Genomic DNA, 24,055 nt, shown 5'->3' with positions numbered 1-24,055 from the left:
AAACCATCGTGCGCCGACCAGGCATTTATGGGAATCGTTCGTGTATACTCGACAACCGAGCGGTGTTGAGTTCATGCTCATCATGATGAGAGCCCATATGGCCAGGTTGATCGTTAGGGTTCCTTCGCCGCATGCACTACGTGGAATCGCGTTCCACTGGGCGCCAGGTTCCCCCCCATCCAGCGAGTGGAAGCGAATGACGACTACTTCCGTGTCGGTTATCGCATGTAGCGAGTCCCGCTGTGCTGGGCGTATTTCGCAAGGTGCTGGACAGGCCACGTAGATTCTCGTCCATCGGTTTCAATATCCGTGGAACACCAGGCGCTTGAGACGTAGACCATGCTAGTGACAAGGCTTGTGCGAGGAGTCGTGGCAGCACAAATCGTCAAGCTAGGACGGAGAGCATTTCCAACGACTTGCGGACCAGCCAAAGGCACATCCTGGTACCAGTCAATGGTGGGAGCGAAGCCGAGTCTCTGGCCAAGCACACGCGCGCTCTCGGACACAAGCGGACGCAATGTGGAAATCAATGGATCGAAGGCGTAGTTCCGGAGCTCGGACTGGTTACCGAAATGCTTGTCGGCTCCTTGCCCTAGGATGATGTTGGAAGGCTTGCTCAGCAAGTCTCCGTGGGCATTGTTGATATTGATAAGATTGAAATCGTTCTAACGAGTTATATTCTCAGGGTCCATAGGAATCATGGTAGGTAAATGTAGCTACTGGACTCTGGTGTTGTTGGTAAGTGTTGTGTTCCTGGTGGACAGGAGACTGAGGATAGATGACTGATCCATATTGATCAATGTATCGCTTCTGTTGACTATGAGGAGCGCCAATACAGCCAAAGAAAGAAAAGGAAACTAGGCAGAATGGCTCAGATGGTTCTCGATGAACGTGGAATAAGACGGAGAGTAGAGTTCGGTCAAAAGTAGTGTTACAAGTCCAAGGTGTCGTTTTATACGTAATAATAGCCTGGTTCCAGGACCCTTCCACGTCAGAGTTAGGGAGGGATACCAAGAAGATTAACCCTTCAGGGAAAAGGCTTCGTCACCGTAACAAGAGAATGCAGTAGGCCGTCAGCTGGCTCCAGCCTTCAGGAGAAAGAACGCAGTCTAGACCTGCACACCTGGGTTTGGTTGGTTACACCAACAAGTTATTTGACAGCTCATCTTGAGTTATTAGGGTAGGGTCCTGTAACGTACGTAATCTGTTTGCCTTGCCATAATGCCAATATGAGTCTTCAAAAGGGTTCGTGCATCACATAGCGGCTGGACTGATCTGATTGGCCATATTAGAATGAACGAAAGGCCCCCATTTCCTCTCCATTTCTCTACGTCTTTCCCTCCTGGTGATGCTCGAAAGGTTACTCCGGGTAGACGTTATAACCTTGCACTGATCAAGGTCTTTCGCGTAAAGGTTCAAGCTGACGCAATGGGAAATGGCTCTCAAATCAAATGCACATATATAAGGTTAAATTCCATTATCTACAATGAAACAAACATACATAATCGTTGACCGTTGGTTTCCGTCCTGAAATTAGCGGGCTATAAACGGGCTGGGGTGACTGACACACCACATACGATGACGAGTATACCTATGATTTGTATCAACAGGTGGTTCAGGTCTCCCATTTCCCTCGTATGCTCGAGGGACTCCATGAGCTCCACAAGCACGGGATACTTGTCCTGGACCTATCTGATCGCCAGTATGTCAACGGCACGCTGATCGACTTGAGCATGGCGTCCACTGTCCCTCACCCCTTTGGTCCAGACCCAGATCCATTGGGCTTGGGAAAATGTTGGCAGCCACGCTGGACGTTCCAGAGCTTGGCCGCTTGGGATTTTTATTGCTTCCAAGAATATGTCATCGAGGCTTGGAAAATGGGCCAGGCCGAGTTCCTTGATGCCAAGCCTGGAACTAAAGGCCTGAGAAAGACTTGCTGGCTCCAAGCCTACCGTCTCCCCAAAGCAACAAAGGATCTCCGACCTCGCGACACATGGCGTCCGAACGAGGAGCAAAGGTCATATCTACCCATGCTGAGTAATCAATATAAAAAGCTTGATATGACACAAGCATCCCGACATGACCTGCTTGACTTTGCCAAACATACTCCGGTGGCCAATAATGTCAAGAAGCGGGAGACACTTAGAGCAACAGGCCAAGGTGTCAAGAAAAGCATGGCAAAAGGGAAGCAGGTGAAGGGTAAGAAAGTCGACAAGTCAAAGGCTCCAGGCTCCCGAGCTTATGGTCTTCGTAGCAAGACACTGAAGAAGTGATGGTTGGATATGTCTGTGCGTGTAGTTACCAATAGTCTTTTTCTCAAATCGGCTCATTTTAGAAAACAATTGTATTTTCAGTCTTGGTTGAGTAGGTTCATCTCTTTAATATCGTTTACCTGAGCCGGGCCCATATTCATTCAATCGTCATGATTTGTGGGCACCAAGGACGTCTTCAGACATACTGGATTGACAGATCATGCTTCGCATAGGTACGTGACTTTAATAAGAAAGTCCACTTTGATATCTCCAAGAGGCACAAATTGATTTTCATTCCTGGTCTTGAGCCAACTGTCGAGAAAAGAGACGGCAGTTTTGGACCCCAACTTGCAAGAGATCAGCTCAACCGGCTTTAAGCCCATCATGTTTGCTATCAAATTCGGAGATCCTCTCGCTCTCGTGGGTGCAGATAAGCGAAGCGCATCTTGGCCAAGACTGCATGTACTAACTGCATATGGTGTTATGAACCGCTCCGACACGCATTTACAAGCGCCTGCTACGTGATATTGCAGCATCCGACCTGTGCTGCTCGTGTGTTTCTCTCTCCATTGGGGGCCGAGACTTGTAACTTGGCCTGTTACGATCCATTGCGGTTGGACTTGATGTGTAGAAAACAAGATTCTGAGCTCAGTTGCGGGCCGAAACATGGCGGTCAATCGTGATGGTGAAACGTTGCGGTGCGTTTATTTGGACAAGCGAGCTTATCTTGATGCATTTTAGACGCATGAGGGTTTGCCCAGGTCATGGATGTTGCAAATCAGTCGGCTTAACTTGGTATAGCTTATGAGCAGCAGCTGTAAGCTGGAGCTGCCCTGTAGCTTAGCTTCGCTACCCGTGTCCCCGAATCTGATTGACTTGACGTCACTGGCACTATTGTAGATTGAGTTTGGACAGCACATAGAAGAGAGTATGGAGGTCAGCCCAAATACTTAAATAACTTAGCTTCATCCTCATTTTACTACAACATATTTTCTCTAAATTATAAGCAAGTAGTATTATTATTCGTTATAAATATCAAGGCCGTCATTATTATTCCTGTTGCTGGTACGATTTTCAAATCCTGTTCTCAGAAACCTCAAAGGTTGTCACCTTGACGATCCGCGAATTGTCACTCCCAAGCTGTCCTGTCAACTCCTCCTCACTCTCATTGTCCCTCGACCTCCACGCCGAGACTCCCTTCTCAGCAGACGATCTACTCTGGAAATGGTGCTCCCCAGCGTAAGCTGCCTGGCCGTCTCGCCCGTTGCCGTCCAGGTCGTCCTCCCTTGCGAATGTGGCGAGGCTAAAAAGATCGCGATGCTTATTGCCGCTGCCGTTGGTTCCCTTTGAAGGCCTGAACCCCCCCGAGCCCATTGGCTGATCAGTGTCCCGCAACTCAGACCGTCCCGATGTCGTTATGCCAAGCTTGCGGCCGAGTAATCGAAGCAAAGGCCGCAGCGTTGCCAAAGACCCGGCCGTGACGGCCAGGCCCTGTTCTGTTGTCGACCAGATGGCGATGTCGATTGTTGCCCCTGTTAGGGTTTGTCAGTTGTGATTCATCTTGTTTGGAGTTGGAGTTGCGACTTACATAAGAAGTCTGGGTTCTTGAAATCTTTGACGAAAGGGAATCGAACGACGACAGCTGCGCTTGCCCTGTAAAGTGTGAGCCAATGTCTCTTGTAATAACGAGGGTATACCAACACGCAGGCCATAGCCATGATAGGAATCAGAGCCAGCTTCGTCCTCCTTCCCATGTTGAGCTTGAACACCAAGAACATTGGTAGAATAGCACAAGTGAAGTCTGATATAACACTGAACACACTGTACAGATAGGTGAGGGCCATGATGACCTCAGGCTTGACGCATTTTCCGGGTTGGTCTTGGTTCCAGAAGTACGAGATCGGCGTGCATTGGAAGAGAGTGACGAAGAAGAAGACGACTCCGGTGCAGACAGTAACGGCCATGACGCCGTAGAGGATCCATACGTCGAGTTTTCGTGTCGTGATGCGGAGGAGTAGGTAGCCAATTGAGATCTTTGAAGATATCATCGTGAGGCAGTACCTACATGGACGATTAGCATGGCGAACACGGTTAGGCTGGAGGTATCCAACCATAAGTAGCACCACCACCACCATTTCATTGCTTGCTGAAAGTCATGAGGGTCGAGGTCGTCTCTGTGTCGACCTGTGCCATGCTTCACACCAAGGAGGGCCGACATGACGAATAGGAGAAATGTGATCTATGCAGCCATGTAGTCAGTATATGTTGTCATTAGAGTATACAGATTTATTGTGTCAAATATTGAGTATGGATAGTCTGATCAATTGATGTATCGTCGTGATGTTGGGGTGTCGTTGAGGTGAGCGACTTACAAGAGCACTACACATGAACCAGTCATCCAACCCAAAGTTTTTGACCAAGCGCACGCGAACATAGATACGTAGTGCGACTGCTAGCACTGAGGAAACGGCAAGAGTATAGCATACGGCCTGAAGCTCAGGGCCTCTGTTGGGGACAGACATGACTGTCGATGAAGCCAGGCTCTATCCTGCTTCAAATCATATGGGAATAAAGGGGAAAAGAAAAAGGAATCACAAGGAGAAAAGCAAGAATGATTGACGATAAACGAAAGGATCCAGGATCCGGCAGATGCGGGCCGCAAGGAGTTCGTCGCAGATATATGGGAATTTTGTACAAATCTACGACGAACCGAGGGACCGGGACCTACAGAACCCAAGTTGTCGGGACCAGACCAATTCTGTCCTACGGCCCTTGTACGGCGTGTCACCAAATCCACCGTCGCTCAACTCTCATCTCGTAGCGGAGTCCATACGATCTGCACACTTGGGCAGCCATGCTACTCGCGGGATCAGCGGGCATGCCTGCCTCGGTTTGGAGCCTCTCCGGGGGTTCAACAGAACGGGGAGCGCCTCCGGGAGGGGGCAAGAGACCTCGCCTCGAAACCCCTGGCATTAGCTTCTGTCGCGCGTGTTTGAGAAGAGACATGCAGGTGAACAGATTTGTCTCTGTGGAACCATGCCTGGCCTGACCTGTCCGTTCGTCTGGTGCTTTCGTAGGTGGCTGAGACCTAGAACAACCCACAGACGGAACTACCGCTAATAAGACCCAAGACAAGACTAAAATTAAGCTGATGGGAGAGCCGAGGAACGGGTGTCAAGTCCCAATTTGGGCAAAAAATTCACTAGCAGCCCCGAGAAAATCTCCACCACCTTTTACTCACTGTACGATTAGATTCTGTATCGCTATAAACTCTTGCAACGCCACCTGCAACCGAGCCAGTGTCAGAGTTTCTTCCTCGTACCTGTCCTGAATCAGTCAAGAACTCCAGTGTCGACGCCCAACTCTGAGCTAGAATCAGTAGCCTCTCTCTGCCGTGTGGAGACCATTGAGCGCCCGCTACTAGGCAGCTTCTAGTGCAAATAGTCAACCGGCAGTTTAAGCTTGTATCAATTTGACAATGCGCTTTCTGTCGTGTCGTGCTTGCTTTTGCGAATGAGCCATCCGTGTGTTGACTCGAGCGCACTAACATTTACATATCAATCGCTAGATCGCCGGAATACGGTACCAAAACCCCTGGCCCTGGTCCTGGGACTGGTTTTCTTACTTTCTCCCCTTACTACGACCGAAGCGAGCACTGATCATCATTGGGAGCCTCAGATTTGCTAAACCCTTTTCCTCTTCTGTCATGATGGCATTGCATTGTTTGTGGAGAATCGAAGATCATTGCTGTTCCACGGATAAACATATCTCAAAGGAAATATGATTCAGAAGCGCTGACATCCCATCCTGGTCTTTCTAAGCATTGAGTAATAACTCAAGGTCAAAGCGAAATGCGCAAATTTCCCTCCCTTGAGAAAGACACAAACTATTGTCCGCAACGCGTATTCTCGGGAGCTACGCTTCAGAATCATGCCATGGCCGAAGCCTCTTTTTCTTAGGTGCCTCGAGTTAATTCCGCACAGAACAGAAGAAGAAGAGGAGAAGCGTCTGATGGGTCGATAAACGTGAAACAAAGTCTCGATTGACTGGGAATGCCCGTCCATCGACATCGCTTATTGACTTTGCAAGGGAGAGGCCACGTGCATTTGCGCGATCGGTGGCTGCAGGGAAACGCCACTCCAGTTTTATTTTTTGTTGGGCCCGGCTCAAAGTTGCATTTTCGTGATAGTGACAGAATGTTATTTTTTTGGTGCTTCTCTTCTCCGCTCTCAGTGGCCAGTTTCGTTCCATGGATCAAGCCTCAATTGATCTATTTAGCTCGCCTAGAACCTCGTTTTCTTCTTTTAAGGTTATCGATCATGACATGACTTAGTACGGCAAAATTTATGGGCGAAATTGTGGAATGACATTCTACAGTGAGTCTGTGGGCATCTTTGAACCCTTGTGGATTATGGGCTCTGGATATAGGCAGGGTTTGGAGAAATTGGCCGGCTGTGCCGGTCGCAGTGCACAAGGTGAGATTGGAAGCCCGTCGCATGCAATGCATCGGAGTTTTTTGACAATCCGGAAGGTATACGTGATGCGCGATGCTACTATGTAGAGATAAGGGAATGTAGATCTCATCTTCACCGATCATCTCGCAGTCCAGTACCAGAGCAGAATCTCAGACACTGACAGGGGTTGGGCCCCAACGTCTCGCATCCAGAGATCAGTCAGAAACCCACTGCAGATATTGATCATTGCAGATCTGTGGTTATATAATCGGATTTAATCAGAGACGCGCACATGACCTTCCAGGACTAGGTAATTAACGTTACTGCAGCCGGAATCTTAAGGCTGGACGCGATGAATTATTCCTCCTCTCATGTGCATGAACTCCAATGCAGGGAATTCTTCAGCAATCAGCAGGCAACGAACTGCACTAGCCATGCAAGCACCATCACAATAACAAGCCACTTATCACTCACGCAAATTTCCGATCCCTCTGAACCCTTCCTGCATCACCCCAAACTCCAAGGATGGAAGAAAAAAGAGAGCCTACCCTATACCAACCCCTGCCCCCGCATTCGGCTGACCTGGGGGCGGGGGAATCGCGGGGATGGCAAATGGGTAATGGCAACACGAGAAAAAAATGAGCCGAGAATGGGTTGGTCAGTCAGGTGACTAGGCAAGAAGGAGGCGTGGTCACATTCACCCCCATAATCTCGAATTTGGGAGGGTAATTTGGCCTGAAGGCTTTGAGTTTGTATACCGCTTCAACCGTGAGTCTGTTGGTTGTGACCGATATAGCGACGCGTAGAGGCGTTCTTGCAGTCTTTGAGAATCATTCAAAGACCTGCTGAATCATCAGAAGCACTTCTAGCCGAGGCACGACGCCAGGTCACGAGCCGCGATGGCTTCATCACCCCCGCGCCAGAAACGCCGCAAGGCTTCGTGCAAAGAGTTCCAATGCACCCACGAAGGTTGCGGGAGGACATATTCCCGAGCCGAGCATCTTCAACGGCATCAACTCAATCGTTAGTATCATCCAATTGGACCAATTATCCCCCACTGACGCCGTTATAGACTCCCCCAAAGAGATCTACTACTGTGACTATCCGGATTGCTCATTTACTTTCGTCAGGAAAGATCTCTATGCGCGTCATAAATTGAGACATGAGAGACAGGTGCAACAGTATGGAAATGGTCGGCTTTCTCAGAGGCCCCAGAAGGAGTTTTCTAAATTACCGAGGCAGCGGAGTGAGAGGTACTCGTTCAGTGAGGATGGTTCAGCGTGGAGTGACACCCAAGATGAAGCGCGAGAGACACCAGCGAACGAACGACAAGCTTCGACAACTCGGATGTCCATGGATGCATCGGCAATTGACCCCAACAACTCGAAACAGTTCGGGGTTGATGGAGGGCTATCCCGACAAGACTCTGGCCAGCGAAATGACCTAGGAAGCGCAAGTGGCTACTATGCTGACCAACGACAACTCGAAAGTCGCGAATCTTCACCAGAAAAGCAAGCTATAAGCACTTTGCCGTCGTTCCGGATTGATCAGATGCCTCCTGCTGACATGTCCATGCCTCTGGCAAGTCCTGAACTGACTACTCGCCCGGAGCGCGCTCGCACACAATCTTATGCCATGCCTAATGGATTATCAACGTCCAATGAACAAATCATGGAAGAGCAGCATTTCGGACTCTCACCATCTAGCACAGATGAATTCACGACGTGGCTCTTCACTGGTCAAGGACTAGGCTCAAATTACAATAATTTCATACCAGGAAACTTCGGCATGGCGGGATACTCGAACAATTTCGGCCAGCTATGTACGGATTACACGGCTCAACCGGGCTTGATGGGCGGTTCTTATGTCGAACCTATCAACAGCCTTTGGTTCCAGTCTGAACCAATGGCGATGGCTACACCAATGGTCGATGTATCACAATTTGGAAAGACCGGTCTTTCAGAGCACAAGAGGCAGTCGTTGCTTCATTATATGATGCAGCGATTCAACGAGATCAGTCTACATGGAAGCAGATCAGCAGCAGATATCAAGGATGAGATTTTTGGCAGCGATACTGATGCCGAGAATCATGTTCTCAGCCACGTCAACGTGGAACGTTATCTCAACTCATACTGGGACAACTTCCACGACCAACTGCCCATCCTTCACCGCCCAACATTCATCCCGGAAACCGCCAATGACTTTTTGTTGCTGGCTGTTCTTATCATGGGAGCCTCGATGCTGGACAAAAAGGGAGCATCTGAAGATTCCGTGGACAAAATTTCAAAGTTCACCACGTTTGTCTCCTGGAACCTTCGTTGGCAGGTCTTCATGCATGCGGACTCTCATCCACCTGCGAAACTCTGGGTCATCCAGACACTCTTACTTCTGGAGGTATATGAGAAGATGAACGCAACTCGAGTTCTTCATGAGCGTGCTCATATTTACTTCCCTACGACATTATCGCTGATGCGTAGAGGAAGTGCTCTTACCGGAAAACAATCTTCATATGCCTCTCGGGTCCCAACTCCAATGGGCAGTCCTAAGATAGGATCTTCGAGACTCTTCCCTGGACCGAATAAACCAGGGTTCAATTCTTCACCCGAAAAATGGTGGGATCATTGGATTGCTCAAGAAGCCACGCGTCGAGCTGCCCTTGCTGCGTTTATCATTGATGCTACCCATGCCGCTCTTTTTGGCCATACACCGACGCTGGTCATCCATGAGATCAAGCTTCCTCTTCCTTGCGACAACACCTTATGGTCTTCAGACTCACCATCGGAAATCGGCTGTGTTGAGTCAAGTCTGCACGCAAACGGCGTCACGCCTATCACTTTCCTTGACGGACTACAACGCACGCTCAACGGACAAAGAGTGAGAACAAGCCCGTTTGGAAGAATTGCACTTCTTGCAGCACTTCTATCCGTGACATGGCAAATGCATCAAAGAGATTTGGACCGTTCAACACTTGGGACCGACACCATACCTGGCGTTCAAGAACGATGGCGTCCAAAGCTTCTAAGGGCATTTGACTGGTGGAAGAAGGACTACGATGATGGTGTTGCTCATGTCAAGCACGCTGCTTTTGATTGGCAGAGACTAGGCTTGAGCAGCAGAGGTGGAAGTGATGATGGCGATGCCATGGAGACACTTGGTACAGTGCTTTATCATCTGGGCCATATTACCGTATACATCAGTATGCCAGAGCTTTGCATCTTTGCAGGCGTTCCTCAGATCCTTGGACGCACTGTGTCTTCTGTGGACTGGAGAAGAACTGAAGCTAAGATCAAGGAATGGGTTGCTTCGCCTGGAGCTATTGGTGGAGTTTATCACGCGCTCCAGCTCATTCGGCTTATTCTTCTTCAAGAAGCGCCCAGGAGAGGCGTGACGAAGGATGCTAGTGGTATGCCATCAGCATTTTCCCCATCTACTTATCCCAAGTACGATGCTGGGAGCGACAAGCTGCTAGTTAGGGCCTGGGCATTATACTATGCTTCTCTGGTATTATGGGCATATGGATATGTGCAAGATGGAAACATCGAGCCGTTCCCAGATCATCTACAATACCCTTCCAGCAGTTATGGTATACCGACGATGGCGACCGAGGCTAGTGTTCACTCATCCTCTGCCCAAGGCACTATCAACACTCCTCAAGGATCTCATCCTGAGCAGACGCCCATGTCATCGAATATGGACTACGAAGCGTTGAAGCGTGATCGCCATGAGGATCTTCGGACATATCTGCAAATCATGATCCCGCCCACCATCGACTCTATCAAAGCCTTCCACTTACACCAAAACCAAGCTGGCGTAGTTGGAAACAGAAATAAGATCATTGGTTTGTTGAGTGTTGTTGACGATGCATTGACGAACACACGTTGGGAGCTTTTGTCTGAGGCAAGGAATAGGCTGAAGATGGCGGCGTCAATGATGCAACAGCCTCGTGAGCCAAGGATGTGACAGAGGCTGGATATGTGATAATTCAAAAAATGTTTACGTCTGATGAGTTTGGATACCTTTGGGATTTGTATAGTATTAATATGTAGCGATTCGGCGGCAGTTATTGATTTTAGCATTTTCACATAGAGTCATATCCTGGCATATAGTGTATCTCAAAGTCTACGTGAGTGAGCCTTATCTCGAAAATATCTAAATTCAATTATATTTGATAACATAACACTTCGGCAATCATGAAGCTGATGAGGTATTTCGTGATGTCGGAAGCACCTCCGATGCCTCGGTCATATCGTCCGATGTCGGGTCCTAGCATTGCCTCACTTAACGTCCTTGAAGACTATTGACTCACCACTTAGACCACCACCTTAGTTGAACATATTGGTCACAACGATGGATTGGATTATTTAGACAGTTTACACATCAATATTGAACCTAATCTTATCATAAGATTCTCTGTTGAGTTCTCGTATCAATAGTTACTACATCGAACTCACAAGGGTACCCCGGAAAACTTCACAGAAGGTGTTTTCCGGTGGCTTGATCCATCGGCCTCGAAGCCGTGCTGCCACCCAAATCCCCAGCTTATCTTTTCCACTGGACTTCTCTAGTGGACCATCATTATCATCTCAAGCCGGAAGCTAGCCCGACTCCATGGGGAATATGGAGTTTGGTCCCTCACGTGATCGGATCATCGTGTGGAGAAGTTTTGCACTCAAACTCCGGAACCATCCCGAGAGAATAACAACGCTCAAGTCCCCGCGTCCTCGGCGTTTCAGCCCATTCAGTCCCAGACTCTCGGTCGATTCTTCCATAAGCTTCTTATCTCTAGAGTCAGATCATCTCGTTTCTAGAACCTCTCAATGACCCTCGTGGCCGACGACTCAACTGCCTCGATGGCTCGGAAGCGTCCGGCGCCCTCCGATGGGGGAAAAGATGCACGCAAAGCATCATTGGCGTATGTCAATATCTTGTTCTCCACTATTTTTGTCTTGCTCTGGTGACTTACAGCTTCGTAGGTGTCTTACATGTAGGAAGAAAAAGGTTCGGTGTTCGGGGACTACTCCTTGCCAGTACTGCACCAAGCGTGGATTGGACTGCAGGGTTCCCGAGCATGGACATAAGCGCATGTATATGGCCAAGTAAGTTCTTTCGTAACCCAATTAGGACTTACAGCTGATGTTTGTCACTTGTTAGTCGTATCGAGGAACTTGAGAGCAAATTGGCTAGATATGAAAGAGATGGCTACGATGGACTGCCTTCAACTCTACCTCCTAGGGCATCTGGTATGGCTCTCCTCTTATCCTGATATAATTCGACCTATACTGAGAAGCTTAAGAACCCCCAGTTTCTGCTACACAGAACGGCCAAAGGAGAGACTCCAATTCTAACCCACAAACATCTCACTCCTCCCCTCAAGACCCTCTCCATGTTAGATCAAGATCCTCCAGCTTCATCCGCCCTTCTACAAGTTTCTCCGCACCCCTAGCTCAACATAAATATCCTCCTTATGATGGCACTCAAGCATCACCAGCTGCAAGTAAGTTGACTTCTCTCCAAGCTTCCTGATCTTACGCTCATAATTCAGCTATCCTTGCTGGGTCTTCCCTAAGCTCTAGTCATACTTTTGGCTCCCGAGTCCAGGATTTACTCGGCTCGTCTCGTCCCGAGTCAGAGCCGACTTCAAAACCCTGGATCAGCCCTGAAGCAAACTTACGTCACGAGGTTATCAGCCATCCATGGCGTCTCTCCAGCAGTGACTTTCCAAAGTTGCCCCCAAGAGATGAGGCTCAACGGTTGTTAGATACAGCTCTGTTCTATATCGGCCAGTCACAGCATCATATTGACGCTCGTGAGTTTTCTGATAAAATGTGGGCTTTCTACCAGAATCGTGATGATCCTGCTCAGATGGAGTCTCTGTGGGTTCTCGAGATGATTCTTATGATTGCTATTGGAACCCTGTTCGACGCCAACCCCGAGGGGAATGACGACTTTTCTGGGGTCAGACTCTTTGAGTATGCCCATAGAAACGTTCCGACGTTGTCAGACTTGCGATTCAATGGAAAACTTGGTATTGAGATTTTTGCTCTCTTTGCCATCTATCTCGGCAACATGAATCGTAAGGAAGAGGCATATCTCTATGTAAGTTGTCTCATGGCTAATTCTGGAACAATGGCTGACTTTGCTCGTAGATTAGCACCGCCATGCGCTTGGCAATTTCACAGAAGTATCACAGAGTATGTGGAACAAGGCACTTGATGCAGTCTGAGAGAGTTCATATGAACCGTCTCTGGTGGACTATTTACATGCAAGAACGGTGAGGGAATAAAAATATGGACCTCCGGAACGATGGCTAATGAATATGTGTAATTAGACGTTTGGCTGCAGCGACAGGCAACCCTCCGAGCATCGGTGATGAGGCAATCAACATCCCTCTTCCCACTGATTCACCTGGCTTCCCACCTGTTGGCCCGATGTGCACAAACATCAGGATCGCCCGAGCCACGGGTCGTATCTTGGCTGGTGGGTCTACATGAATTTATAAAAGTTTGTTGCATTATAACTGACACTTTATTAGTGCTCTATAATCCTGAAGACGAGTCAGAATCTACCTTTATTCCTCACGTCCAAGATATCGTCAAATCCTTATACCAGATCTCCCAAGAAATCCCTTCAGATGCAGTTACAGATGTGTATAACTTGGGTCGGGACCAGTCTTTGAGAACGACTGCTTCATTGCATCTGATGCTCTTCCAGGTATGCAAGTTAGTGGAGAGAAAGAATAACTGTACTGACTATTGCACAGGCAACAATTCTTACGATTCGACCACTCATGCTACATGCCGCGAAACTCATTCTCAGCGGAAATGGCCTCACAGGAGAACAGCTACATGCTTCACCTCTCGGAAGACTATCGAGGACTTGCGCTGAGGCTGCAAGGCGACAGCTCAAGGTTGTCGCCACGCTCAGAAAACGCAACATGATCGGTAAGTTGACCTTGGACTTTTGGTATTCTTTTACTAACACGGCTTAAGCAATCTTCGGCTTTTACGACTTCGAAGCCTCCTTCTCAGCTGCGTTCATCATGATTCTCGCTGCGATCCTGGATTCAGTCTGTGAAGAGAGTATGAAAATCAACCCCAAGCCCGGCTTGACCCAGGCATTGGAAGAAATACAGCACCTTGCTGACCATGGAAACACGTATGCTCGCGAGAGATTGCAAGAGGTCAAGAGACTATGGAAGGTAATGGCACAAAAGATCGAGTCACTACAAGTGGTCAACGTGTCTCCTCAAGGCCCACCTGGTGAAGGCCAAACTACCAACGGTGTCGCACAAACCAACGGTGCAACCCCCTCTGGTTTCGGCGGCCTTCACCGTGGCGAGCTCCTCCCAGGAGACCAAAGCCAAACATCGCCAGAAGATTTCATGCCTCTCGACACAGACTTATGGGACAACTTCTCTAACCTCTGGGTTCCTATGCCTGAAGTCGTAGAGGGGGGCTCACAGCAGGAGATGATGATGGGGGATATTCCGACTGATGACTTCTATAAGCATTGCTATTCTATGTATAATAACCCGGACTGGGATCTTACGGGTGAGGATGTCGGGGACTTTGCTGAGCTTGGAAGACATATTCAGGATTCATGATGGCAGTTTTTGGGAAAGAAAAGTTTGATTGGGCATTCAACTACCCTAATACTCGTTTTTAATGTCGGTTTTTGGTGGGACATATTGCTCAACCACGAATGCATACATGCTTGGATAAAATAAAAGCTGGTTACTTGATGAAATAAGATCAATCGATCGCGTTGTCCTAAGTAATAAAAGGACTTATGAATTTAGGATACTTTAGAGTGATTATGTACACCTTAATTTATAAAACTTTAGGATGCTTTAGGATGCCTTACTTAGGATAAATTCTCTAACCAGCTTATCTCCTCCTCCTGATTTGGAGTCTTCCTTAGTCATAGAGGCTGATTAATCGACTCGGAGCATCTTTCCAGCGAAGCCGCATTGCTTAGTGCTCTTCGGATGAATTCATTAGCGCAGAAGTGACATCAAGTAACGTTGATTAACGCTGTTGGAGTAACATTAGTCACTAGAAGAGTGCGCTAAGCCCTGTAGATCTCCAGAGGTCCCTTGTTTCCGCGTCTTTGCCAACGAAAAACTTGGCAAAGACCGGAGGCTTTCTCTGTAGGATTCAATTCGGAGAATAAGATGCGGACTTTGATAGGATAGTAGCCATTGGTTTCATAATATGCGGAATTTGGGTTAATGTGGTACAATTGATCAGCATCTCAGGTATTGGCAAGATATAAGACGGCTGCAGTGCCAGCTGAGACTCCATCACCACAATCACTTTCAATCTCACTTCTTATGCACTCACCATAATTAGACATCAATCACCAAGTTTCAAAATGTCAAAGACTCTCGCTGTCATCGGCGCCACTGGCAAACAAGGCGGCGCTGTCATAAACTTCGTCCTCAACGACCCAGAGCTGTCAAAGCAATACAAGATCCGCGCCATCACCCGCGATGTCAACTCTGAGAAATCCAATAAGCTCAAAGAGCGGGGTGTTGAAGTCGTACAGGGCGACTTAGCTGACCCTGCCTCTATCAAGACTGCCCTGAAGGGAGCACACACACTCTTCTTCATGACAACTCCTGCTTGGACTGCTACCGATTTAAAGCCCGAGTTCGAGGCCATCAAGACGACAGCTGATGCAGCTGTTGAAGCTGGTATTGATTACATCATCTTTAGCAGTCTTCCTAGCACTACAGATGTCTCTGGCGGGAAGTACACTGCCAACCATCCATTTGATGCTAAGGCTGAGGGCGAGAAGTACATTCGTACACTTCCCGTCAAGAGCGCCTTTGTCCGTCTTGGCTTCTTCCTCGAGAACATCATCCAAGTTCCTCTCTGGGCTCCTCAGAAGGATGAGAATGGCAATTGGGTTGTCTCTCTCCCTTTCACTCCCGAGACTCGCATCCCGTGGATCGACAACGGCAGTAATTGCGGAAGTTTCGTCGGCGCAATTCTGGCCGAGCCTGAAAAGTATGAAGGCGTAGGCTTTGATGCAGCTGCTGGGTTTTACAGCCTAGAGGAGCTTGTCGCTATTGAGAGCAAGGTTACCGGCAAGGAGATCACTTACAAGCAAATCTCCTCTGAGGAATTTGCTGAGAAACTACCCATTCTGAAGGATGTCTATGTGCAAGCCTTTAAAGCTGGTCAGGAGTTTGGTTACTATGGTGCTGATGGAGAGAAATCAGTTGCTTGGGCTGCTGAGGGGGCGAGAGGCAAGCTTGTCACTCCTGAGGAGTTCTTCAAGGCGAATCCTCTCAAGTTGGAGTGATGAAGTATGTGAAGGATCTTTTGTATCTAAATGTCATTGCTTAACAAAGAGTTTCGAGAGGACGAAGGATACGATAACTGGGTTAAGATGTAGTAGAGCGAGCTTTCAATGGAACCTTTCCTGCAATAAGCTTTTGTACTGTGATAAGTTGCTGGTTGTGTTACCACCTTTTGCCTCGCATGGAGTTCTATTAAATCCACTGTAAACCCAGAGTTGAATACCAAGAGCAGGAGCCTTATGACGAAAGCCCTAGACTAAGTGATAGAAAAGCTTAGACAATATTAGGATATCTTAGGATAGTTTATAATAGACTTAGTATGCTTTTATTCTCTTACCGCCATGGAAAGTCTTAAATCTTATGGCACCCGGAGGATGGTTCCTTTACCAGCAGTGAGCTTTCCGGACTTGTAGTGTGTGTCAACTAGTTGAACAGGAGCTCAGAAAAACGCTCCTGTGCCTCAGTCTCGTCCCATTCGACGATAAGCCTATCCTTGGACTCAGCCAACTTCCTCTGTACAAAGGGTTCCATAGCGGCTCTCTCATCATCTGGGTCTTTTCCGAAGAACAAAGGGCTTGGAATTGGCAATTGAGTCTGACTCACTAGAAAAGAAGCAGTGGCCGCCTCATACATTGTTTTCTCGACGGGAAACTGAACGAGGCTCGGGCATGGCACTCGTACCATAACATCTGGGGACATATCTTCCACTCGTACCCGGTAAAGAATATTGAAGCCTCCAATTATCAAGGGTGAAATGAGCGTTACTGGTTTTCCAAACTTCTGTTGGACGAACCCTTCAACTTTGCGACAGAAGGTCTTTAATCGTAGTTGTTGCTGTGCTGCCTCGAAATCTTCATCGTTCTTGTCCCATACAAGGTTATCGTGCTCTTCCTGGCCGTTATACATGCCCATGTTGTCTTTTCAGTGAAGAATACGTTTTGTGATACGAGATAATGAAGATGGGAATTGCTGCGGTGAGGGCTGTTGGGACGTTGGTGGACAACTACTTGCATACAATCCCGGTAGGGCCTTGGATGGGTCGTTTTGTTACAATTGAGCCATTCCAGGTTCTCATTGGATAATTACAAGTCAGGGGACGCTGAAATATGCAAGGAATACCGTGGTTTATGATGTGAGAATTCACGTTAGGACTGATCTAACAGGGGAATCAACTTCATTATCATATACTAAGCTTCTAATAATCGCACCTCAGATCTGTGAGTCGAATATGCAGTAAAAGCAGGGCCATCTCACTGAGCCGAGCCAACAACTTCAGCACCAGCCGTCCTGCCATACACAACACACTCCAGCAGGGAAGATCCTCCCAGGCGATTATCCCCATGAATACCTCCTGTAATCTCACCAGCAGCAAAAAGGCCAGGAATAGGCACAAGCTTGTCCTCACTCTTCTTCAATACACGGGCCTTCTGATCAATGGCGACTCCTCCCATGGTGAAATGTGTGATAGGCGTTACTCGGCCGATATAAATATCCTCATCCCGATTCTCCTCTCCGGCCTTGAGTGTCCAACGTCCACGCTGCTTACGGCCGAACTCATCGTCTGTGCCCTCAGCGACAGCCTTGGCATATTTATCCAGGGCAGCGATCTGAGCAGGCTTGAGATCGCGCACCTTGACCTTCTTGAGAAGGCCCTTCCATTCATAGAAGCCAATGTGGTTAGCCGATGCAGCAGAGGCACCAGGGTCAAGAAGAATAGTAATATCCCATTGCTTGATGACACCGTCGCCATCAGTGGCAGTTGGAAGCTTCATAATAGCGTTGCTGACATGCTCACGAGTATCCATCTCGTTTACAAAGCGAGAACCCTCAGGTGAAAGAAGAATACCGCCTTCACCACGGAGCATCTCAGCCGCGAGAAACTTGAGCATGGAGTTGGGCGTCGCGGGATCAACGAAGCCTGTTGGATGAATTTGCACGCTGTCCATATCTAATAGCTCAGCTCCAACAGCGGTGAGAATATCGTGAGACCCCGGCCTCTCCTCGTTCGTCGAAGGGATACCCTTTAGGTCAGGGCGATAACGTGCTAGAAGACCTGTGGCATCTCCAGCGAAGCCACCACTGGCGAATAAGACTGATCCCTCAAGGTTGTGCCTCTTCCCTTCCAATTCGTATTCGACACCTTTGACGATGTTTCCCTCCTTAAGTAGTGCCTTGACTTCAGCAAGGTTGGTAATATAGAACTTCTCATTCTCCTTGAGTTTGTTGAGTAAAGCGATGATAATGGCGGCTCCGGGCGGTGTCTTTCCAGCGCCGCGGTGAGTTCGAGCAACGCTGTGGCCACCAAGTGGTGCCACGACGCTGAGATCTACACCGATCTCATCAACAAGCCAGTTGACTGCAGCTGCCGACTCGGTAGTGAGTTTTGTGATGAGAGCCTCACGATCGACAGGAGGTTGTGTGAGATGGAACCGTGACCCAGCCGATCTGACAGAGTCGCTGTAGAAAACTGTATCGCTCTCCACGCCAGCAGCGCGCTGAAACTTGGTGCCCGCACCGTTAATACCAGACGAAGCCTTGATGCTGTTACCGCCAGGCTTAGGGGCGCGATCAAGAAGATGAACCGATGGAGCCCCGCGCTGAAGAGCCTCATACGATGCTGATAAACCAGCGAGGCCGGAGCCGACGACGACGACGGGACGCGTGGACATGGTCTTTGAGAAAACAGAAGTTACAGTCGAAGTTTTAATGATGTTTCCGTAGAGCATAGCAGTAAGTGCGACTGCGAAGCCAATGCATGAAAGGAACAGGATCTGCGGCCTGCTCATTGTCCAGCGAAGGATGCGAGGCATTGGGTTATTATTGCGGGGGCGGCACTCATGGGCGGTATCGGCGATTTATACAATTGCGCCTGCAATGATCGTTGTGATTGCTCAGCGTGAGGTGTTGGATCATGGTGGACTGTTGTGGTCGTGGCTCACGGCTCATCAGGTGATTCTGTTACATCGTACGATGCGTGAGAATGAAGCTTCTCCGGTCTAGAAGGGGAAAGGGGTTTGGAGATGTTACGACGCATGATGTAGTCGTAATATGCCGAAGATCTCGGCAGACGTGAATAAGTTTAGAGATTAGTAGATTCAAGATTGATAATTGCTTTTGCTTTTTCCCGATTATCGGTCGTGGTACCGATCGGTCGGTCCCGGTTTTCCGGAGCTGGGCGGCCCCACCTTCGGGATGACGGGAGGATGAAATACCGATGCAACGGCAACAAACGATACTTTCCGTATCACGTTAAGAAGATCATTACAAAGAAAGCATATCGGTCTAGGATCAGTCTCAGATGAGTACAGTTCCCCATTGTGCCTTGTAGCTGTCATCAAGTGGCCTGTACGATGAACCTGCAGGAACCATGGTCCATATGACGATTGAGACTATGATCGAGATTCTAGTGCGCCTCACAAGGCATAGTCTGCCATTTAGCAACTGTTTACAGAAGCTGGCACAGGCGTCTGTTCGCTCCACTACCTGCATTGATCTCAGAACATCGTAGCGCTGGTGAATCGATTACAGGTGCAATCAATCAACTTCGAGACGTTGAACATGAGGTTCCTCATTTTTTCCATATGTACAGTACCAAGCTTATTATGTCACATGCTAGCCACCATCTAATGAGCCGCGATGCTTCAGCGGCGGTTGTAAATACAAAAGCCAACGATCGCTGGCCGGTACAGCGAGTGACCTTCTAAAACTCCTTCAATGCAGCGGACTCAAACCACCTGTTCGCCGAAATTGGGAACGTATACACCCTATTTTATAAGAATCCAAGTCGTAACGCGTGAAATGCAAAATCTTCATCAAAGCACGTCTAAGCAAGGTTTTGCTCGGCCTTGTGGTGACGGTGTGCCCGACCCTCATCGGACCAGGGGAAGTGGATGACGGGAACCTGGAAGAAGGAGTTGCTAATAACTTGTTAGTGATATATACCTTTATATAGCGAGGTGGTGAAACATACCTGCTGTCTTGGAGACCGGCGAGGGCATTGTACCAAGCCATGAATGCAGCCAAGAACCCAAACAATCCAGCTGCCTTTTGAAGAGCAAGCTGAGCACTGTGGTTGCCCAAGTCGTGAGCATAGTTCTCGCATGCAAGCAAGAGGAAGCAGATGTCGAGGAAGAAGAAGAGGGAGAAGAAGGCGAGGGTAGACTTGAGGGTGCAGATGAGAAGAAGCGTTGTGAAGATCCACCAGCCAGTCAGGAAGAAGCCCATGACGGAACCAGTATCACCCTCGTAAGGACCATCGGCGCCGAGGACGTTCCATGTTGGTGTTAGGAGAAGACCGTAGGCGATCCAGAAGCCTCCGTAAGATGATAGGGCGGTAGCACCGAATGTGTTTCCGACGGCCATTTCCCTGGACAAATGTTAGATCAAATAGATGAGTTGAGCGTGAAGTATGACATACCACATGCCAGCGCAAAGCTGAACAAGACCACCATAGCCAAAGGCCACAGGAATAGCAATAGCAGGTGAAGATTCACCACGGACGTGCATGTTGATGCATGATAGGACAAAGGTTGTGAGGGCGAAAGCGCATAGTCCTAGAGGAGCTGGGTTGGCGAACTTGCGGTGCTCAACAGGCTTCCAGAGACCTGGCTGCAGGGCACCACCGAAAGCGGGATGGATATTTGATGGATGGGCATAGAGATGGGGATGAGCTTGTTGATGGGCAGCAGTTGTCTGACGCTCCAGAGTCTTATCAGAGTCGTGAGGGGACTCGTTGGAGAATTGTTGTTGGTATTCGGGCATTGGTTGAGCCATTGCGAAGAGTGTTGGTGCGGACTGCTGAAGTCCAAGTGATGTTCTATAAGTGATGTATCGACTGTCGACAAGAAATAGTATGACGGTCTATAAATGACCAAGCGTGAGATGAATAGCAAGAAAAACAACGAGATCGAAAGTGACAACGGGAGACAAGACAGATTTATAAAGCAGGACTAGACCAGGGCAGAAACTCAACACGGGAATTGAAGAGAGATATCAAATTAGGTTCTGGAGACGGAGGAACAGGGCACGCAGAGAACGTGCTGTGGAGTGATATGGGTACGTAGGTGGAGTGACGGTGGAGTGCCCCGACGACGAGGGCGTGGGCGTGGAGAGAAGAACTGTCTGGCCAGGGTCGGTTTTTTGGGGTCGAAAGGGTCTAGAATGGGGGGCGCAAGATCAACAACAGCTGCGGATTTGGGGGGGCATCAGATGTATCAATTGGGCAAAAGATGAACATTATGTTCAATTTTGTTGCTGTAGATAGACAATGAATGTCTAATAAGAACATATCTATTATCGTGGTTGTGGCTGCGAGTCCGTGATGAGGGTGATATGGCAAGGCACAACGGCCCGGATTGTCCACCTCATGATCTCTTCCTCTCCTGACAACAAAAACATATATTTCCGGCAAAATCTAAAGACAACCACAAGCAAAGGAGAGCTGCCCCTCTGGCTATTGTAATTGGCTGCCCCTTCAAACAAAGGACCCTTCATTAACATCAAAAACACCCAAACCCAAACCCCAACAATCCGGAGAACAACACAATCCGCGGGGAATACAATCACATTGTGGGGAAGACATGAGGAGAAAATTGAATGATCTGCTCGCACGGCCAAAGAGTAATCGGAAAAGATGCCGTCGGTCTTTGACTTCCAGACGTTTCAGCGTGTGAACAAGCGCGTATTACGGATTACATAGCATGATATGCAGCATGTTGGCCCTAGCATAAGGTACATCTGAGATCCGGTGGTGCTGGGGTTTTCCCTCAACTTTGCGGAGAAGATGATTTGTGAGAGAAATACATTTGACTAAAGATTGCAGGTAAGAAGAGAGGTTCGGGAGTTGATGTCGGCAGAGGCTTGACGGAGATCCTGTGAATGGATTGGAAGCTGAAGATCATCAGTTGATCAATCATCAAGATCGTGAACTCTCTGACCTGAGCTATACACGATTACATGTCATTTCATCTTGTTTCGAATGCCATTGCCCAATAGCCAACCTAACTTTAATATTGATACGTTGACAGCCTTTGCGATGTTTGTTACGGACAAACATTGACATGAGTCCTCACAGCAAACCGCCTCTTTAGACGATTGAAGCACCAACCATAATAGCCGGAGACTCCCCTCCGAAACCCATATATCCTAAAACCTCAATATTAAAGTAAAAACCCAAAGCTCTTTACGCTCAAAAGTCAGGGCGATCAACCAAGTCGCCTCACGGTCAAAACGTGGAGAGCCACGCGGAATGTCCACCTAGCGCCCACCTAGCAGTGGTGATCTGCCTTACAAACCAGCAAAGGTCTCACTAACAGGTCCATATTTTCCAAGAAATTAGCATTTTAGAGCACGTGGTGATTTTGCTGAAGAATTTAGTCATAGACCATGATGCAAAGTCTTTTTCAAGTGGGAGGGTCGGCAATGTTGATGCTTAGTGGCAGGGGCACACACACACACATAGCCAAGGAGGCTGATGTTTTTTTTTTCCTCCGACGGCTGCGGCCGAGATGCAACAGAGGGAAAAAAGCCAAGGGCGTGGGATGTGAGGGGGTACATTCATTAAGAATTGGAGAAATCTAGCAGGGGTGTGAGTTGATCAGGTTGGTGCACGCCCATGACAGCATCACCAACTTACACTCAAGAAAATCTTCAACCAGAAACAGGCAAGAACATCACCAAAGAATCTGGAGATTTAAACTTGAATTAAACAATCCGGGGCAGACTCTGGGGTCCAAGATCCCGATTTATTTCCCCAGAATCTCCTCGAGGTAAACAATGAGGAGAGAACCTCTGGACGATGGCCGAAGGTGGGCCTGAGCAGCATCACTTTCGTCACTGATTTTGCGAAAGAGAGGCAAAAGACCCATTTTATCGGACGCCGACTTATCCGTTGATATACATACATGTAGAGCACGGTGCAGTCCTCGGTTATGCAGAGGGACACTCGTTTGAAGGGTGATCATTATGCAGTTGTGCAGCTGGAGAGAAAGCGTTGGCTCGAATAAACAAAGAGCCAAGAGTGAGAACTACGATCATGAAATCACCGTGACATAGAAACGGATACAGCAGCGCTTCGTTATGACAGCTGCCAAGCCTAAACTTGTTCTCCAAGAAAAGGGCCTGGGCGAGAAAGTGGTAGGGTTCTCCTCAGGGAATGGCATTTGGAGAAGGGAGGATCAGGCGGGAATAGCGAGTAAATGGGCCAAGACCTGATGCATCGTGAAAAAGCCTCCCTCCTCTCGCCCTACTCCAACTCAATTCAACTGCCAGACCCCAACCACAAACTCATCTGCACGGCTTGCACACAGCAGAATGCACCCCCAATCTTGAGAAAGGGTGCACATCGCCAAGATAAATAACGTCGGTAGTCATCTCTCAAGGGCTCATCCTCCGATGAAAGAACACAACATTCTCAACAAGAACACGAGAGAAGACCAGAAAAAGGGCCGTTTACTCTCTGAGTCTAATTCCTCGGAGGGGAATGTCTGGTTAATGAGGAAAATTAGCTTGCACTTTATCCTCGGTTGTCAGTCGGCTACAAGACGGATACTGTTATGACATCGAATGATCGATGCGCCCAAATTAGAATCCATTGTTTTTTGAGCCTCCTGTTTTTTTGTTCAGGGGTACTGATAGCGCTTCCGCTTGTTGCAGGGTTTGGCCGGGCGGCTCTTTTGGAGTAACCGAAGTGACGTTCGGTTACTGTGCGACTGAGAGTGATTGTCGTGAGTTTGACACTGATGCTGGGTACTATGAGTCGTGACATGCTGACATATTCCTTTTGTGAAGAATCTATGACTCGGTTTACGCCTCTTTCTGCAGGAAAAGAGACCTTCAGGCAGTTTTTCCAGAAGCAATTAGGTGCAGGGATCTTCCTGGTGAGTGGCGTCCTCCACTTCAGGGGATTGAGTGTGGTGCAGGAACTGAAAGCGATGACGCCACGGCTACTGTAGGTTGCCTCCAACTGTTTGTTCGTCCAGCTTTGCTCCTCAAAAGAGTAACAGTCTTCTCTTATCCCCGTATCATCGATATCTTGATCACCA

At 48.5% G+C, this 24,055-nt stretch overlaps 9 protein-coding genes across 17 annotated transcripts; 4 read left to right on the top strand and 5 right to left on the bottom strand.

The window, feature by feature from the left end:
- Positions 1-122: 122 nt before the first annotated feature.
- FOIG_06071 (uncharacterized protein) lies at positions 123-791 on the bottom strand (the record flags this gene model as incomplete). The annotated part of the gene is made up of 2 exons (XM_031205043.1): positions 123-665; positions 726-791. The coding sequence occupies 2 exons, from the start codon at positions 789-791 to the stop codon at positions 219-221; spliced, it is 513 nt and encodes a 170-aa protein (XP_031065292.1). The 3' UTR covers positions 123-218.
- Positions 792-1,637: 846 nt separating this feature from the next.
- On the top strand, positions 1,638-2,273 carry FOIG_06070 (uncharacterized protein; the record flags this gene model as incomplete). Its single annotated transcript, XM_031205042.1, has 1 exon — positions 1,638-2,273. The coding sequence occupies one exon, from the start codon at positions 1,638-1,640 to the stop codon at positions 2,271-2,273; it is 636 nt and encodes a 211-aa protein (XP_031065291.1).
- Positions 2,274-3,188: 915 nt separating this feature from the next.
- FOIG_06069 (uncharacterized protein) lies at positions 3,189-5,313 on the bottom strand. Of its 8 annotated transcripts, XM_031205035.1 has the most exons (5): positions 4,625-5,313; positions 4,364-4,491; positions 3,954-4,313; positions 3,841-3,905; positions 3,189-3,784 (listed from the first exon to the last, which is right to left on the bottom strand). In XM_031205035.1, exons 1-5 carry the CDS (start codon positions 4,772-4,774, stop codon positions 3,327-3,329), a joined length of 1,161 nt encoding a protein of 386 aa, XP_031065284.1. In that variant the 5' UTR covers positions 4,775-5,313; the 3' UTR covers positions 3,189-3,326. The 8 variants fall into 8 exon arrangements, with proteins under 8 accessions (XP_031065284.1, XP_031065283.1, XP_031065288.1 ...); XM_031205034.1 differs by having other exon boundaries at positions 3,841-4,313; positions 4,625-5,136; XM_031205039.1 differs by having other exon boundaries at positions 4,364-5,095.
- Positions 5,314-7,309: 1,996 nt separating this feature from the next.
- On the top strand, positions 7,310-10,874 carry FOIG_06068 (uncharacterized protein). Its single transcript, XM_031205033.1, has 2 exons — positions 7,310-7,729; positions 7,779-10,874. The coding sequence occupies exons 1-2, from the start codon at positions 7,606-7,608 to the stop codon at positions 10,664-10,666; spliced, it is 3,012 nt and encodes a 1,003-aa protein (XP_031065282.1). The 5' UTR covers positions 7,310-7,605; the 3' UTR covers positions 10,667-10,874.
- Positions 10,875-11,059: 185 nt separating this feature from the next.
- FOIG_06067 (uncharacterized protein) lies at positions 11,060-14,504 on the top strand. The gene is made up of 10 exons (XM_031205032.1): positions 11,060-11,618; positions 11,680-11,802; positions 11,858-11,946; positions 12,000-12,200; positions 12,249-12,802; positions 12,853-12,977; positions 13,035-13,183; positions 13,239-13,417; positions 13,467-13,647; positions 13,696-14,504. Exons 1-10 carry the CDS (start codon positions 11,524-11,526, stop codon positions 14,307-14,309), a joined length of 2,310 nt encoding a protein of 769 aa, XP_031065281.1. The 5' UTR covers positions 11,060-11,523; the 3' UTR covers positions 14,310-14,504.
- A 320-nt stretch (positions 14,505-14,824) lies between these two features.
- FOIG_06066 (uncharacterized protein) lies at positions 14,825-16,141 on the top strand. Its single transcript, XM_031205031.1, has one exon. The coding sequence runs from the start codon at positions 15,080-15,082 to the stop codon at positions 16,013-16,015; it is 936 nt and encodes a 311-aa protein (XP_031065280.1). The 5' UTR covers positions 14,825-15,079; the 3' UTR covers positions 16,016-16,141.
- A 295-nt stretch (positions 16,142-16,436) lies between these two features.
- Positions 16,437-16,925, bottom strand: FOIG_06065 (uncharacterized protein; the record flags this gene model as incomplete). The annotated part of the gene is made up of 1 exon (XM_031205030.1): positions 16,437-16,925. One exon carries the CDS (start codon positions 16,923-16,925, stop codon positions 16,437-16,439), a length of 489 nt encoding a protein of 162 aa, XP_031065279.1.
- Positions 16,926-17,263: 338 nt separating this feature from the next.
- FOIG_06064 (aromatic-L-amino-acid decarboxylase) lies at positions 17,264-18,823 on the bottom strand (the record flags this gene model as incomplete). The annotated part of the gene is made up of 1 exon (XM_031205029.1): positions 17,264-18,823. The coding sequence occupies one exon, from the start codon at positions 18,821-18,823 to the stop codon at positions 17,264-17,266; it is 1,560 nt and encodes a 519-aa protein (XP_031065278.1).
- A 436-nt stretch (positions 18,824-19,259) lies between these two features.
- FOIG_06063 (uncharacterized protein) lies at positions 19,260-21,251 on the bottom strand (the record flags this gene model as incomplete). Of its 2 annotated transcripts, XM_031205028.1 has the most annotated exons (3): positions 20,431-21,251; positions 19,984-20,379; positions 19,260-19,930 (listed from the first exon to the last, which is right to left on the bottom strand). In XM_031205028.1, the coding sequence occupies exons 1-3, from the start codon at positions 20,784-20,786 to the stop codon at positions 19,837-19,839; spliced, it is 846 nt and encodes a 281-aa protein (XP_031065277.1). In that variant the 5' UTR covers positions 20,787-21,251. The 2 variants fall into 2 exon arrangements, with proteins under 2 accessions (XP_031065277.1, XP_031065276.1); XM_031205027.1 differs by having other exon boundaries at positions 19,725-20,379; positions 20,431-21,237.
- Between the last annotated feature and the right edge of the window lie 2,804 nt (positions 21,252-24,055).

This window comes from Fusarium odoratissimum (assembly GCF_000260195.1).
Source record: "Fusarium odoratissimum NRRL 54006 unplaced genomic scaffold supercont1.8, whole genome shotgun sequence".
NCBI lineage: Eukaryota > Fungi > Ascomycota > Sordariomycetes > Hypocreales > Nectriaceae > Fusarium > Fusarium odoratissimum.
This window is presented reverse-complemented; position numbering and strand designations above follow the sequence as displayed.

Coding starts and splice junctions, on each gene's coding strand:
- FOIG_06069 (XM_031205034.1), bottom strand. CDS start 4,774: ATGTCTGTCCCCAACAGAGGCCCTGAGCTTCAGGCCGTATGCTATACT. Junction 4,314..4,363: donor TGGTGGTGGTGCTACTTATG/GTTGGATACCTC, acceptor TCGTCCATGTAG/GTACTGCCTCACGATGATAT. Junction 3,785..3,840: donor CAAGAACCCAGACTTCTTAT/GTAAGTCGCAAC, acceptor AAACCCTAACAG/GGGCAACAATCGACATCGCC.
- FOIG_06067 (XM_031205032.1), top strand. CDS start 11,524: ATGACCCTCGTGGCCGACGACTCAACTGCCTCGATGGCTCGGAAGCGT. Junction 11,619..11,679: donor GCACGCAAAGCATCATTGGC/GTATGTCAATAT, acceptor ACAGCTTCGTAG/GTGTCTTACATGTAGGAAGA. Junction 11,947..11,999: donor TCTACCTCCTAGGGCATCTG/GTATGGCTCTCC, acceptor GAGAAGCTTAAG/AACCCCCAGTTTCTGCTACA.
- FOIG_06068 (XM_031205033.1), top strand. CDS start 7,606: ATGGCTTCATCACCCCCGCGCCAGAAACGCCGCAAGGCTTCGTGCAAA. Junction 7,730..7,778: donor TCAACGGCATCAACTCAATC/GTTAGTATCATC, acceptor ACGCCGTTATAG/ACTCCCCCAAAGAGATCTAC.
- FOIG_06066 (XM_031205031.1), top strand. CDS start 15,080: ATGTCAAAGACTCTCGCTGTCATCGGCGCCACTGGCAAACAAGGCGGC.